Genomic DNA, 12,487 nt, shown 5'->3' with positions numbered 1-12,487 from the left:
TACTTGAACCTCTTAGGTGATTGACAGTGATGGATCCCCATAATATATTTTATATTATATATATGTATATATTCTAATATATGCATATTTTTTATGTATATTACTATCAGATTACACCAAAAAAGTGGCATAATTGTGTTGCTACATTTCCTTAGTATGTACAAGACTGTGATGAAATGCGATGGCTGCCCTGTCACCCGCTCTGCAGTAATAGCTGCACGGAGGAGGCTGGTGTGGCTCTGTGGAGGACGCTTACAAAATTGTCTTATTGAACACTTGGCAGAGCTGAGGACTCCAAAAAAAATATCTCTGTGACGCCATTAAGTCAGACATCTGTTGTGTACAAGCCATAAGGCGGCCATATGGGGCTATTGACTGCCATATGTCAGTCGTGTTGTGTTGATTTGTTGGTTACTCAATGTAATGAGAGACTTTACCTTCTACATGATGATTATTATTTATTATTATAACACCATTTATTCCATGGAGCTTTACATGTGAAAAGGGGTTCACGTAATAAAAACAAGAACAATAATATTAAACAATATACCGTAAGTCACGACTGGTACAGGAAGAGAGAGGGCCCTGCCCGCGAGGGCTCACAATCTACCAGATGCAATGATCACTTCGTAGAGTATACATGCCCAGCAATCAAATGGCAAACACTTGCCGGCTCTTGGTCTCCTCTGTGACATTGTTCACCAGCAGCACATCCCCTCATGTATTCAGGTTGTCCTGCTGCTAAAAATGTAAATTGTATGGAAGGATTGGGATCAAACAATTGTATGAACGATCATTCATTCAAACCCGTCTCTGGATCGTTTCTCCATTAAAATAAAGCAGCGCTGATCAACAACAAGACCGCTAATACGATGCATACAGGTAAGACTAGTGTTACATTTTTGTTACCTGTTTGCCACATTCCATTTAAGTTGGGCAATACACAGTAAATATACCCGGAGTCCTCCGTTTCTCTTATAATGCTAGCAATTAACATGTCTGTCTCCTGTAACTACAACACAAGTCTTCCATAGAAGACCCTTAGGCTATGTGCACACGTTGCGGATTCTGCCCTGCGTTTTACCTGCGGATTCCCCACCAATTTACTGCGGATTTGGTGCAGTTTTTGTGCTGATTTTGCCTGCGGTTTTACACCTGCGGATTCCTGTTATGGAATAGGTGTAAAATGCTGCGGAATCCGCACAAAGAATTGACATGCTGCAGAAAATAAACCGCAGCGTTTCCGCGTGGAATTTTCCACAGCATGGGCACTGCGGATTTGGTTTTCCATAGGTTTACATGGTACTGTACAACACATGGAAAACTGTTGCGGATCCGCAGCCAAATCCGCAATGTGTTCACATAACCTTAAAATACAAAGGGAAAGGCCAGGTAAATTTATGTCTCGTTGCCAAGCTAATGTTAAAGGAATTGTCTACTATTGGGTTGTCCAAAACCGCTTTTGAGTGTCCCTGATGTGGTACATACACTAATTATTTTTAAAAATCTCCCGTGTGAGCACCGCTCCTCTCCACACTGTGCTCTGTGGCAGTCAGCAATTGGTGGCATTGTGACATAATGTCACGTGAACACTAGGGGGACACACACAGGGCTCAGTGGAGGAGCTGCGACTGTCTGTGAGGTAAGTGGCCACCCCTTTAAAGCAGATCTGTCCCTAGATTTCACAATATAAACTGCATAGTTTCATAAATAGATCTTGGACCTGATAAGACTAGAGTACTTGCAATTAAATTCCTTGACAGGCCTGCTTATAATACTTTTTTGAAACTTTTCCAACCTGATATTAAAATGAGCATATTATGAGTGCAGCTATAGTCCTGCTCATTTTAATGAGGTTATGCTGAGTATATAAGTTATTCCCTATCTGTCAAATAAAGGATAACTATTAGGTCACTGGGTCACCTGTGACTGAGCTGTGGAGGTTGCCACGCATCAGCAGCACTTATGTGACATAAAGTCACAGTATGGCGTAAGGAGAGAGCTCAGAGTGCCAAATGAGTAATTAAAAAAAAATAAATAGTTATGTTGCACATTGGGGCATTTAAAGTCTCAAATACTGACTGGTTGTGTGAATAGCTACGGTAACTTAACAGTTAGCTAACACTCTGTCACAGGTCTCATTCATGTCCTCCACTTGTTCTTTTTTGTCTGATTGCGTTTTAAAAAATTCCAAACCAATTATTTTTTTCCACTGATTATTGGCTATTTTTGCCTAATGACATCTTATGTACCTGACCACTTTCACCCACAAGCTGCCGTGTATTATTGTTGATCTGCAGATGTGTGGTGACCTGAAGTGGTGTTTGTGTTGGCAACAAATTTTCCACTGTATGTGGATGAGGTTGCGGAAACCCTAATTGCATGCTTAAGCTGCGGATTATTGTTGTATTTGATGTGGATTTTTGTGCAGAATCCATACCAATATCTGTGGCTCATCCAACTCATGTGACTGTGACCTTATGTCAATGTTAACATGAAGTTGCATTGACCCAGCAGCAAACATGGCGGAGGAGTTGGTTTTCTCCTGTCAGATAACTGCTCCTTCACCCCAATCCCACTGCCACCCACTGTTACCCTCCCTTCCTTTGAGGTGCACTCTGTGCGCATCTACTCCCCCTCCAACCTCCAACTGGCTGTCAGTTACTGCCCCCCAGGGCCAGCCACCACCTTCTTTGACCACTTCTCCACCTGGCTACTTCATTTCCTTTCCGCGGACATCCCCACTATCATCATGGGTGACTTCAACATCCCCATTGACACTTCCCTCTCAGCTGCCACCAAACTTCTATCTCTCACTTCCTCCTTCGGCCTCACTCAATGGTCTTCTACAGTCACCCACAAAGATGGTCACACACTGGACCTCATCTTCACCTGCCTCTGCTCCCTATCTAACCTCTCTAACTCACCTCTTCCTCTCTCTGACTACAACCTTCTCACATTCTCTTCCCTCTCCACTCCATGTCTACAATCCCCACCCCACAAACTTTCACACCCTCGCAGAAATCTTAAACATCTTGACCTACATTCATTCTCTGAATCCCTCCTCCCTCTCACAGATATAAGTTCCTTACACAATACGGATGATGCTGCCGCTCTATATAACACCACAATAGCTGTAGCTTTGGAATCTGCTGCTGCACTTACACATACCAAAGCTCGCAAAATCAACAGACAGCCCTGGCACACCAGCCTGACCAAAGAACTGAGGCGAGCTTCCAGGGCTGCTGAGCGCAGATGGAAAAGATCCCACTCCAATGAGCACTTCATTGCATTCAAACAGTCCCTCACCACTTTCAAGACCACACTCGCCACAGCTAAACAAACTTACTTCTCATCTCATATCCTCCCTGTCTCACAACCCTAAACAGTTATTCAACACCTTCAATTCTCTCCTCCGTCCCCCAGCACCTCCTCCCTCCCCACTTATCTCAGCTGAAGACTTTGCCTCATTTTTCAAGCAGAAGATTGATAACCTCAGAGACAGTTTTGGTCAACAACCCCCAGAGCCCTTCCTCCCGACTTCCCAGCCCTCCACCTCCAAAACCAACTTCTCCACCATTACAGAAGATCAACCCTCCACTCTACTCTCAAGATCGCATCTCACCACCTGTGCACTTGACCCGTTCCCATCCCACTTCATCCCAAACCTCACCACAGTCTTCATCCCAACCCTAACCCATTTCTTCAACCTATCACTAACAACTGGTGTTCTCCCCTCAAGCTTTAAACATGCCTCCATCACACCTATCCTCAAAAAGCCTTCTCTTGACCCATCCTCTGTATCTAGCTATCGCCCTATATCACTTCTCCCCTATGCCTCCAAACTACTGGAACAACACGTCTACCTTGAACTATCCTCCCATCTCTCTTCTTGCTCCCTCTTTGACCGCTTACAATCTGGCTTCCGGTCACACCATTCCACTGAAACTGCCCTAACTAAGGTCACCAATGACCTCTTAACCGCCAAGAGCAAGCGACACTACTCTGTCCTCCTCCTCCTCCTCCTTGACCTGTTGGCTGCCTTTGACACAGTGGACCATTCCCTATTATTACAGACCCTCTCATCCCTTGGCATCACAGACGTGGCCCTATCCTGGATCTCATCATACCTAACAAACTGGACATTCAGCATCTCCCACTCACACACCACCTCCTCACCTCGCCCCCTATCTGTCGGAGTCCCACAAGGTTCAGTCCTAGGGCCCCTGCTCTTCTCCATTTACACCTTTGGCCTGGGACAGCTCATAGAATCTCATGGCTTTCAGTATCACCTCTATGCTGATGACACACAGATCTACATCTCTGGACCAGATATCACCTCTCTACTAACCAGAATCCCTCAATGTCTGTCCGCTATTTCATCCTTCTTCTCCGCTAGATTTCTGAAACTTAACATGGACAAAACAGAATTCATCATCTTTCCCCCATCCCACGCGACCCCCCCAACAAACCTATCCATTACAGTAAATGGCTGCCCACTCTCCCCAGTCCCACAAGCTCCCCACAAGCTCGCTGCCTCGGGGTAATCCTTGACACTGATCTTCAAACCACATATCCAAGCCCTTTCCACTTCCTGACGACTTCAACTCAAAAATATTTCACGAATCCGTACATTCCTCAACCAAGAATCTGCAAAAACCCTAGTCCATGCCCTCATCATCTCTTGCCTTGACTACTGCAACCTCCTGCTCTGTGGCCTCCCCTCTAACACTCTCGCACCCCTCCAATCTATTCTAAGCTCCGCTGCCCGACTAATCCACCTGTCCCCCCGCTATTCCCCGGCCTCTCCCCTCTGTCAATCCCTTCACTGGCTCCCCATTACCCAGAGACTCCAGTACAAAACCCTAACCATGACGTACAAAGCCATCCACAACCTGTCTCCTCCATACATCTGTGACCTCGTCTTCCAGTACTTACCTACATGCAACCTCCGATCCTCACAAGATCTCCTTCTCTACTCCCCTCTTATCTCCTCTTCCCACAATCGTATACAAGATTTCTCTCGCGCATCACCCCTACTCTGGAACCCTCTACCACAACACATCAGACTCTCGCCTACCATCGAAACCTTCAAAAAGAGCCTGAAGACCCACCTCTTCCGACAAGCCTACAACCTGCAGTAACCACCGATCGACCAAACCGCTGCATGACCAGCTCTATCCTCGCCTACTGTATTCTCACCCATCCCTTGTAGATTGTGAGCCCTCGCGGGCAGGGTCCTCTCTCCTCCTGTACCAGTTATGACTTGTATTTTTTAAGATTATTGTACTTGTTTTTATTATGTATACCCCTCCTCACATGTAAAGCGCTATGGAATAAATGGCGCTATAACAATAAATAATAATAATAATAAAAGAATCATGTTCCTAATGCCATATTCTCTGGAAGTCCCCCAAATTGTCGCTGAACACAACATTTAAACACTGTTTTCCTGAAAATTGCTGTCACTGAAATTTTGGTAAAGGAGCCGCCATAGTTTAATGACTACTCTAGTGACAGCCGTGCCTTATGGAAGTATTGCCATAAGTAAAACGCCACCAATAAAGGTAATATCTACTGAAGAACAACCGATGGATATAAGAAATGTATTTAAGGTTTTTTTTTTAATTCAAACAATTATTTTTGGAGTCAAAGGAATGCTGCTAATGAATGACAAATCAGAACGTCTTTAATGCAAGGCTAACCACATAGCCGCACAGTATACTGAAGATTGTCCCTGAAGTTTGTAGAACCGGATATCTGGAAGGTGAAGTGGTGGACTTGTTAAATAATGCACAGGTGCTCAGTGCCCCCTTGATGAGGCCGAGCCGTTCAGTGCACCTATTTGCCTACTTTTTTTTCTATCTTTTTTTCCCTCCTCTGGCTCCTTTTAAGGTTTTAGCTGTCAATCAAGAAATAGGGGGAAGAGATGGGTACAAACAAAGTAGGTGTGAAGGGGTACTGAATTGCTCAGCCAAGCCAAGGATGCATTAAGTGCCTGAGCTTGGTTTGAACAGTCATTTAGTGCTGACCGAGCCCCTTTAATCCCGCTGCAGAAGAGCAGCGTTGGTCCCTCCCTATTGGCCAGTAAATAGGAATCCAAACACTGTATTCAGAAACATTGCGTATAGTCATGACTAACTGGTAACATTTTCGCTTTTTAGGTTTTAACAGGTCTTTGTTAGAAGTGTAGGAGTGTGCTCTCTCTGAATATTTTGTTGGGTTATTACACATTGCCAGAACTGCTTTTACTAGTTTAACTTGAACTTGCACTGCCTACGTCACACTGAAAATATCCTGATTCCTGATGTCCCCGGGGCCACAGATGACACCCAGCGTGAACCTGCAGCGTGCCGCCATTTCCTGTTATGTTTGGCACCTACATTGGTCACACACCATCACTCTCCTCCGTGACACGTGCTCCTTTGTCGCATACCATGAGCCATACTCTGTAATATCCAGGATGTCTTTCCATGAGATGCCAAATATTCCTCTCGGAATGGCCACAAGGCTGGCAAATCAACGAAGTAATAACTCTACAGTGATATTTTCACAAGCATAAATGAAACGCTTCCCACAGGATTGCACATAGATAATACACTACATCCCACAGTGGCGATGCTGGATATATGACGTGGGCATGACGCCTGCACTATTGTGCCGTATGTTTAGTTCAAGCACAATTTTGATGTTTATCCATGAAATTAATAACCTATTTGGTTTCCCAGTTGTCTGAATGCTCATGCCTGTGCTCGTCGCCTTTACTCACGTCCTTTATCCCGGCCTTTACGTCAGACATTGTATTGGTCGACTGTAGTTGTTTGTTTTGTGCTCTAGTGATTATCACAAATCTAGGAATACGCCTATTACAAAGCTAATCTGAGCTAGCGAGGAGGAAAGGCACCTATTGGGTGCGTATCCAATGTTTGTGATTTACTCCAGTGTTATCCATATTAATCGTCTGTACAATGGTGTGGAGGCTTTAATAGTAATTATGGTAAACGACCATGGTGATCTAAAAATGGCTGCACCCTGTATTGTCAGAGGCTGAACGAAGGATTAGCGCTGAGTCAGACGCTCATCCTCTAATCCACCATCCCTGCTTTACTGGTAGAGAATGAACGCCGTATTTTTATAGACATGAAGAGCCGTGTTCATGGTGCAGACCTGTATACAGTGGCATTTCTGTATATGATGTTCAGAAGGGTCTGTTCACACACAACAGGTTTGTTGCAGTAATTTTGTTCCATATATGTGACTGCAGTTGTTTCTGCATTATGTCCTTGAATTTCTGCAAGACCCATTCAAGTGTATGGAGCAGTCACGGAATACTGTAATCTCCCATGGGAAAAGATGCCCTAATAATTAGGTGCAGTATGTGCTGCTAAAGAGAAAAACATGGAATCTAAGGTCTTACTTTAAAAGTATCTCTAAGCCTCAATCAGATCTGATTTTCTTTCTTTGCTCAGCATACCCGTTTTTACCATCCATTTCATCTATGATTTTTCTTGTATGAAAAATAGAAAAAACTAATTTGCAAAGCTTCTCCTATCCATTCCAGTGTAAATGACGGTCAGCACACAGGCTGCCGACTGCTGCTATCCAGGGGCTGTCTGTGATTTTCACGGACCTGTCGGTTTGTATGGGAGATTTTGTTCTGTGACTCTTGATCAGAGGCACGCTGTCCTCAGAAACACGGCCTTGTAAATAGCCCCATAGACATAATGGGTACCGCAAGACTCGGTGATGCCTCATTCAGATGTTTGTTTGTCACGTCCTCAGTCTGTCCCTGTTTTTTGGCGGAGACTGGAGACATGGCCACGTGCTGGCCCATTGGTAGCAAACGTGCACTTTATATGAGTGATCGTCACAACTGGTTGGAAAGTTTTTCAAAGCTTTAAAGGAACATTTATTGTCACCAGACTGTGGTTGTAATTATTGTCTCTGGAACAGAACGCTGATGACGGGATCACACTTGTCGCCACCTCTGACACCGCTGAAGTGTGGACGTTTTATTGCTGATTTGCCTCTGAATAACACACACATCTATAGTAGCTGTGCTCCTTAGTAATGGATATTGCTGTGTTTCTGTGCAGGCTATGGATGTGCACGTTTACGCTGGCGGTGTCTCTGGGGGCCGTCCTCCTGCTGCCCTTCTCCATCATCAGTAATGAGGTGCTACTCTCTCTGCCACACAACTACTACATCCAGTGGCTGAATGGATCCCTCATCCATGGTGAGTACAAGCAACAACTTCCACACTCTGGCTCATCAAAATGTAAATGACGCACGCATATGGCTTGGAGCGAAATACTTTAATGAGTTGCTTGCAATTTTCATCTCTATTTCCATACCTGAAATAATCGGAATGCCATCCTCCTAGGAATGTGTGTAATGAGATATCCAGCAGCACCTTTCTACAACACAACCTGTTTTATGGGTCGTGGTTTTAATTTTCCATTTTTCTTGTATCATTTATTATGTACAACCTTTAAAGACAACCAGTCACCAATGCAGACACTTGGTAGATTGGAGCGTCCATACAGTGCCCCATCTAAAGTAAACTGCAAATATGGACCAACAAAACTGTCAGCGAGCCAAAAAAAAATTCCCAACTTCCTTGTCATAAGAGAAAATAAGGAAAGTACGCATGACTCCTCCATTCAGTGTTTATGAATGGTTGACATCGGATTCCAAGTGAAAGGCCATGTGAGACCAGCCATTTTCCAGCTTATGTAATGACTGTTTCTTCTAATCACTGGTTTAGAGTTGTTGGAGGAGCATTTTTGGGTGGTAATAGCACACTAGTCTTAATGGTAGTTGTGGTAAAAATAAATTTCACTGCTTATATCTAGTCTTTCAGTTTTGCAGCCTTGTTGTGATGACATACACTGATGTATCAGATATTAACAATGGAAGAGCAAGTACATGCCACAGGTTTTAAACTCTAAGAAGCACTTATCGGCAAGAAAAAAAATCTTGCTAAAAAGTTTTTGTTTACCAGTTTGGAGGCAGTTTCCTTTAAGGACAACACTGACGATTCATCCTTATTGGTCACTGAGAGAAATGCGCTCTCTTCTGTTGCCCGACACTGATGTATCTGAGCAGTGTAGGGCAGGAGAGAAAGCCACCAAAATCTGCTCCTCTCTAAAGCTCCACAAATGCTGCAGGTCCTGGCTAGCGGAAGGCCCTGTCTTGTCATGTAATAATATTATCAAGTGCCCATAAATAGTAAAGTGCATACCTCACGATAATCATATCAAACCAATTTCCTCATCCAAAGTAAATGAAGAAAAACGAGGTTTTTAGCATTAATTTAAAATATATCTTTTTATTAACAATACATAAAATAATAAATATAACAGAAAAACCTCTTCATTAAAACAAAGCTGGGAGCAATCACTCAGTGCGAGAAATGCAAAAAATAAGCATTAAGCTATAAAGGCTAACTGTACCAATATGCACACCCACAGCACTTATACCAATAAGAATAATAAAGGATTGGGAATAATGAATAATATCAACGGACTATAGTGGAAACATAAAATCTCCTACACGTTCCATGGCTGTGTAAGCCTATGTGTGAATGTCCCAATACCTAGATTGAGCTAGATAGAGCTGGAAAAAAGTGCATTGTGCTTGTAAAAACTGGACAGTGCCCAAAAGTAACGCAAAATAGTATAACTTACATGAATGTAAACTCGCAACAGGGAGTGTTCCACAGCGACCCCGACAGCGCCGTTTCGCCTGACTGGCTTCCTCACATAAGGGGCGCCCCTTATGTGAGGAAGCCAGTCAGGCGAAACGGCGCTGTCGGGGTCGCTGTGGAACACTCCCTGTTGCGAGTTTACATTCATGTAAGTTATACTATTTTGCGTTACTTTTGGGCACTGTCCAGTTTTTACAAGCACAATGCACTTTTTTCCAGCTCTATCTAGCTCAATCTAGGTATTGGGACATTCACACATAGGCTTACACAGCCATGGAACGTGTAGGAGATTTTATGTTTCCACTATAGTCCGTTGATATTATTCATTATTCCCAATCCTTTATTATTCTTATTGGTATAAGTGCTGTGGGTGTGCATATTGGTACAGTTAGCCTTTATAGCTTAATGCTTATTTTTTGCATTTCTCGCACTGAGTGATTGCTCCCAGCTTTGTTTTAATGAAGAGGTTTTTCTGTTATATTTATTATTTTATGTATTGTTAATAAAAAGATATATTTTAAATTAATGCTAAAAACCTCGTTTTTCTTCATTTACTTTGGATGAGGAAATTGGTTTGATATTGTCATGTAATAAGTAGCATCCCTGGGATGAACATGTATATGTATGTTGTAGTGGAGCTGTGTGGCTGTTGTAGTCCTTTATTTATTTACTACAAGTCATGCAGCCTGATTGGGTTAGATACAGTACATGCCTCTATAGGTGGAAATCACTTACAAGGGTTCTTTGGATATAATATTGATGACTTATCGTTAAGATAGAACATCAATATCAGAATAATGGGGGTCCGACAGCAAGCAGCCCCACTGTTGAGCTGCTGGCAATTCTGGTCACAGATGGAGGTAAATTCTGCTCAATGTTTGTCATTCCATTGCCGGAGCTTCTAACAGCTGATTGGTGGGTGGTACAGGGTTTTGGACTCCCACCAAGCTGATTTTTATGACCTATCTTAAAGGAGTTGTCCACTACTAGGACAACCCCTTCTTATTCCCCACGCTTGGCCCTGATTAAAATAATAAAATAAGCCTATGCTCCACTCCTGTGTCGGTGGCGTTCCCCAAACACGGAGACAGTGACCCCAGAGCTGATTGGGCACCGGACTCACGTCATCACAACCTCATGAGAACCCTGGGACTGCGAGTGCTGACACCGCAGGAATGGCGCCAGCACGGGAGGTGTGTATAAGATTTGTTATAGTTTGTTGGAGCCAAGTATGGGGAATGAGATGGGGTTGTTCTAGTAGTGGATAACCCCTGTAAGGATGTGTCATCAGGATATCTTGTGACCAGATGACCCCTTTAATACCGGGTGTAATAGAGTACTGTAGGCATTTCTCTCTTCTCCAGCCTTTATACAGCCTCACTGCTGTGCTGCGGGTGTTAACTATTAATATGCCAAGGTTGAGATCCCTTGTGTTTGGCCTAAATCATGCACCTCGCCCTACATGTCTGCTCCCTGCAGGTTATTCCTATGTCTGCAGGTACAGGTCGCCTTCTAAGGAAACTTGTTCCGGTCATTGTACATAAACCCATAACTGGCTACATGTCATGATTGTAGATATACTGAGAAATATGTGAGCGAACACCCCTGTAAGAAATAGATGCGGAGTTCTTAGTTCATAAATCATGTGTGCTGTCCGTCCCCGATTAACTCTTTATTCTCTACTTACAGGCCTTTGGAACTTGGTCTTTCTGTTTTCAAATCTCTCTCTAATATTTCTGATGCCATTTGCTTATTTCTTCACTGAGGCAGAAGGATTTGCGGGATCAAAAAAGGTAAAACTGTAGTTTTGTTGGTCATCTATGTCCCCTACAATAAATGTGAAACAGCGAGGAGTAGTCCTCTAATAAAATGTAGTAATGTGATGTGGATGTCGGCCATTTTGTTCGTAATTATACACGATATGGGATCATTTTTTCTTATAAGTGTTTTTCTTTCTTGCTCCCAGGGAGTGATGTCCAGAGTATATGAGACCTCTGTAGTTCTTCTGCTTCTCACCCTCCTGGTCTTCGGCATTCTTTGGGTGGCATCTGCAATTGTAGACGACGACGCTGCTGGGAGGGAATCTCTCTATGGTATGTGTTTTTGTGTTTTTAGTTAGATGGTAGCTGGACGGTTCGGGTTTTATTATGGTCACACCTATGAATCCAGTTTGATAATGGGACTATACCTTTCATCCCTCCCTACAATAGATGCTTGTACATGAGTGTTAGTTTGTTGCCAAACAGTCGCTTTGTGGTTGTTCTCTTGGCTCAGCCTTATTTTCCATGTTTCGTCATATGGTGTAAATACTAGATATCCACACACCCGCCGTGCGGCTGTCGGCTCCTGGTCTGGAGCCCCTGCGGCTAATCTGTAAACCACGGACTGTAAATATGCAGCATAACATTAGTATGGCTTTCTCTATAGAGGAATTCCATTTCCACATATAACACTAAATTGGCCTTAAATAGTAAATTAGAAGCTAGAATGATCACCAAAGCTTGAAATATATCTAATTTAGGATGGGTACAGACAAGCATCTGAATAAAAAATATTTTTTTAGCCACAAAAATAGGCAATTTTTCATCTGTATTGTATTTTATGTCTATTTTTTTTACATCTGTTTGTTTTTTGACATTCGTAGCTTCTTTTTTTTACCTAAATAAAGATTATAAAGGACCCAATTGGTTGTCATTGTAAACTTTTTCAATGTATCCATTAGAAACCGATCCCATAGCAATGGTGTCAGTATGATATCGGCATCATTTAACCACTGAA

The 12,487-nt window shown here is 43.2% G+C and overlaps 1 protein-coding gene across 1 annotated transcript in view; it reads left to right on the top strand.

Annotated features, from left to right (window-relative positions):
* LMBR1L (limb development membrane protein 1 like) overlaps positions 1 to 12,487 on the top strand; it is a 76,946-nt gene that overhangs the window by 48,441 nt on the left and 16,018 nt on the right. Inside the window, exons 4-6 of the mRNA XM_077297482.1 lie at positions 8,097 to 8,236; positions 11,399 to 11,502; positions 11,676 to 11,802. Of these exons, the coding sequence (XP_077153597.1) occupies positions 8,097 to 8,236; positions 11,399 to 11,502; positions 11,676 to 11,802 (371 nt within the window). The remainder of the gene's footprint in view (positions 1 to 8,096; positions 8,237 to 11,398; positions 11,503 to 11,675; positions 11,803 to 12,487) is intronic.

This window comes from Ranitomeya variabilis, chromosome 3, assembly GCF_051348905.1.
Source record: "Ranitomeya variabilis isolate aRanVar5 chromosome 3, aRanVar5.hap1, whole genome shotgun sequence".
Taxonomy (NCBI): Eukaryota; Metazoa; Chordata; class Amphibia; order Anura; family Dendrobatidae; genus Ranitomeya; species Ranitomeya variabilis.
This window is presented reverse-complemented; position numbering and strand designations above follow the sequence as displayed.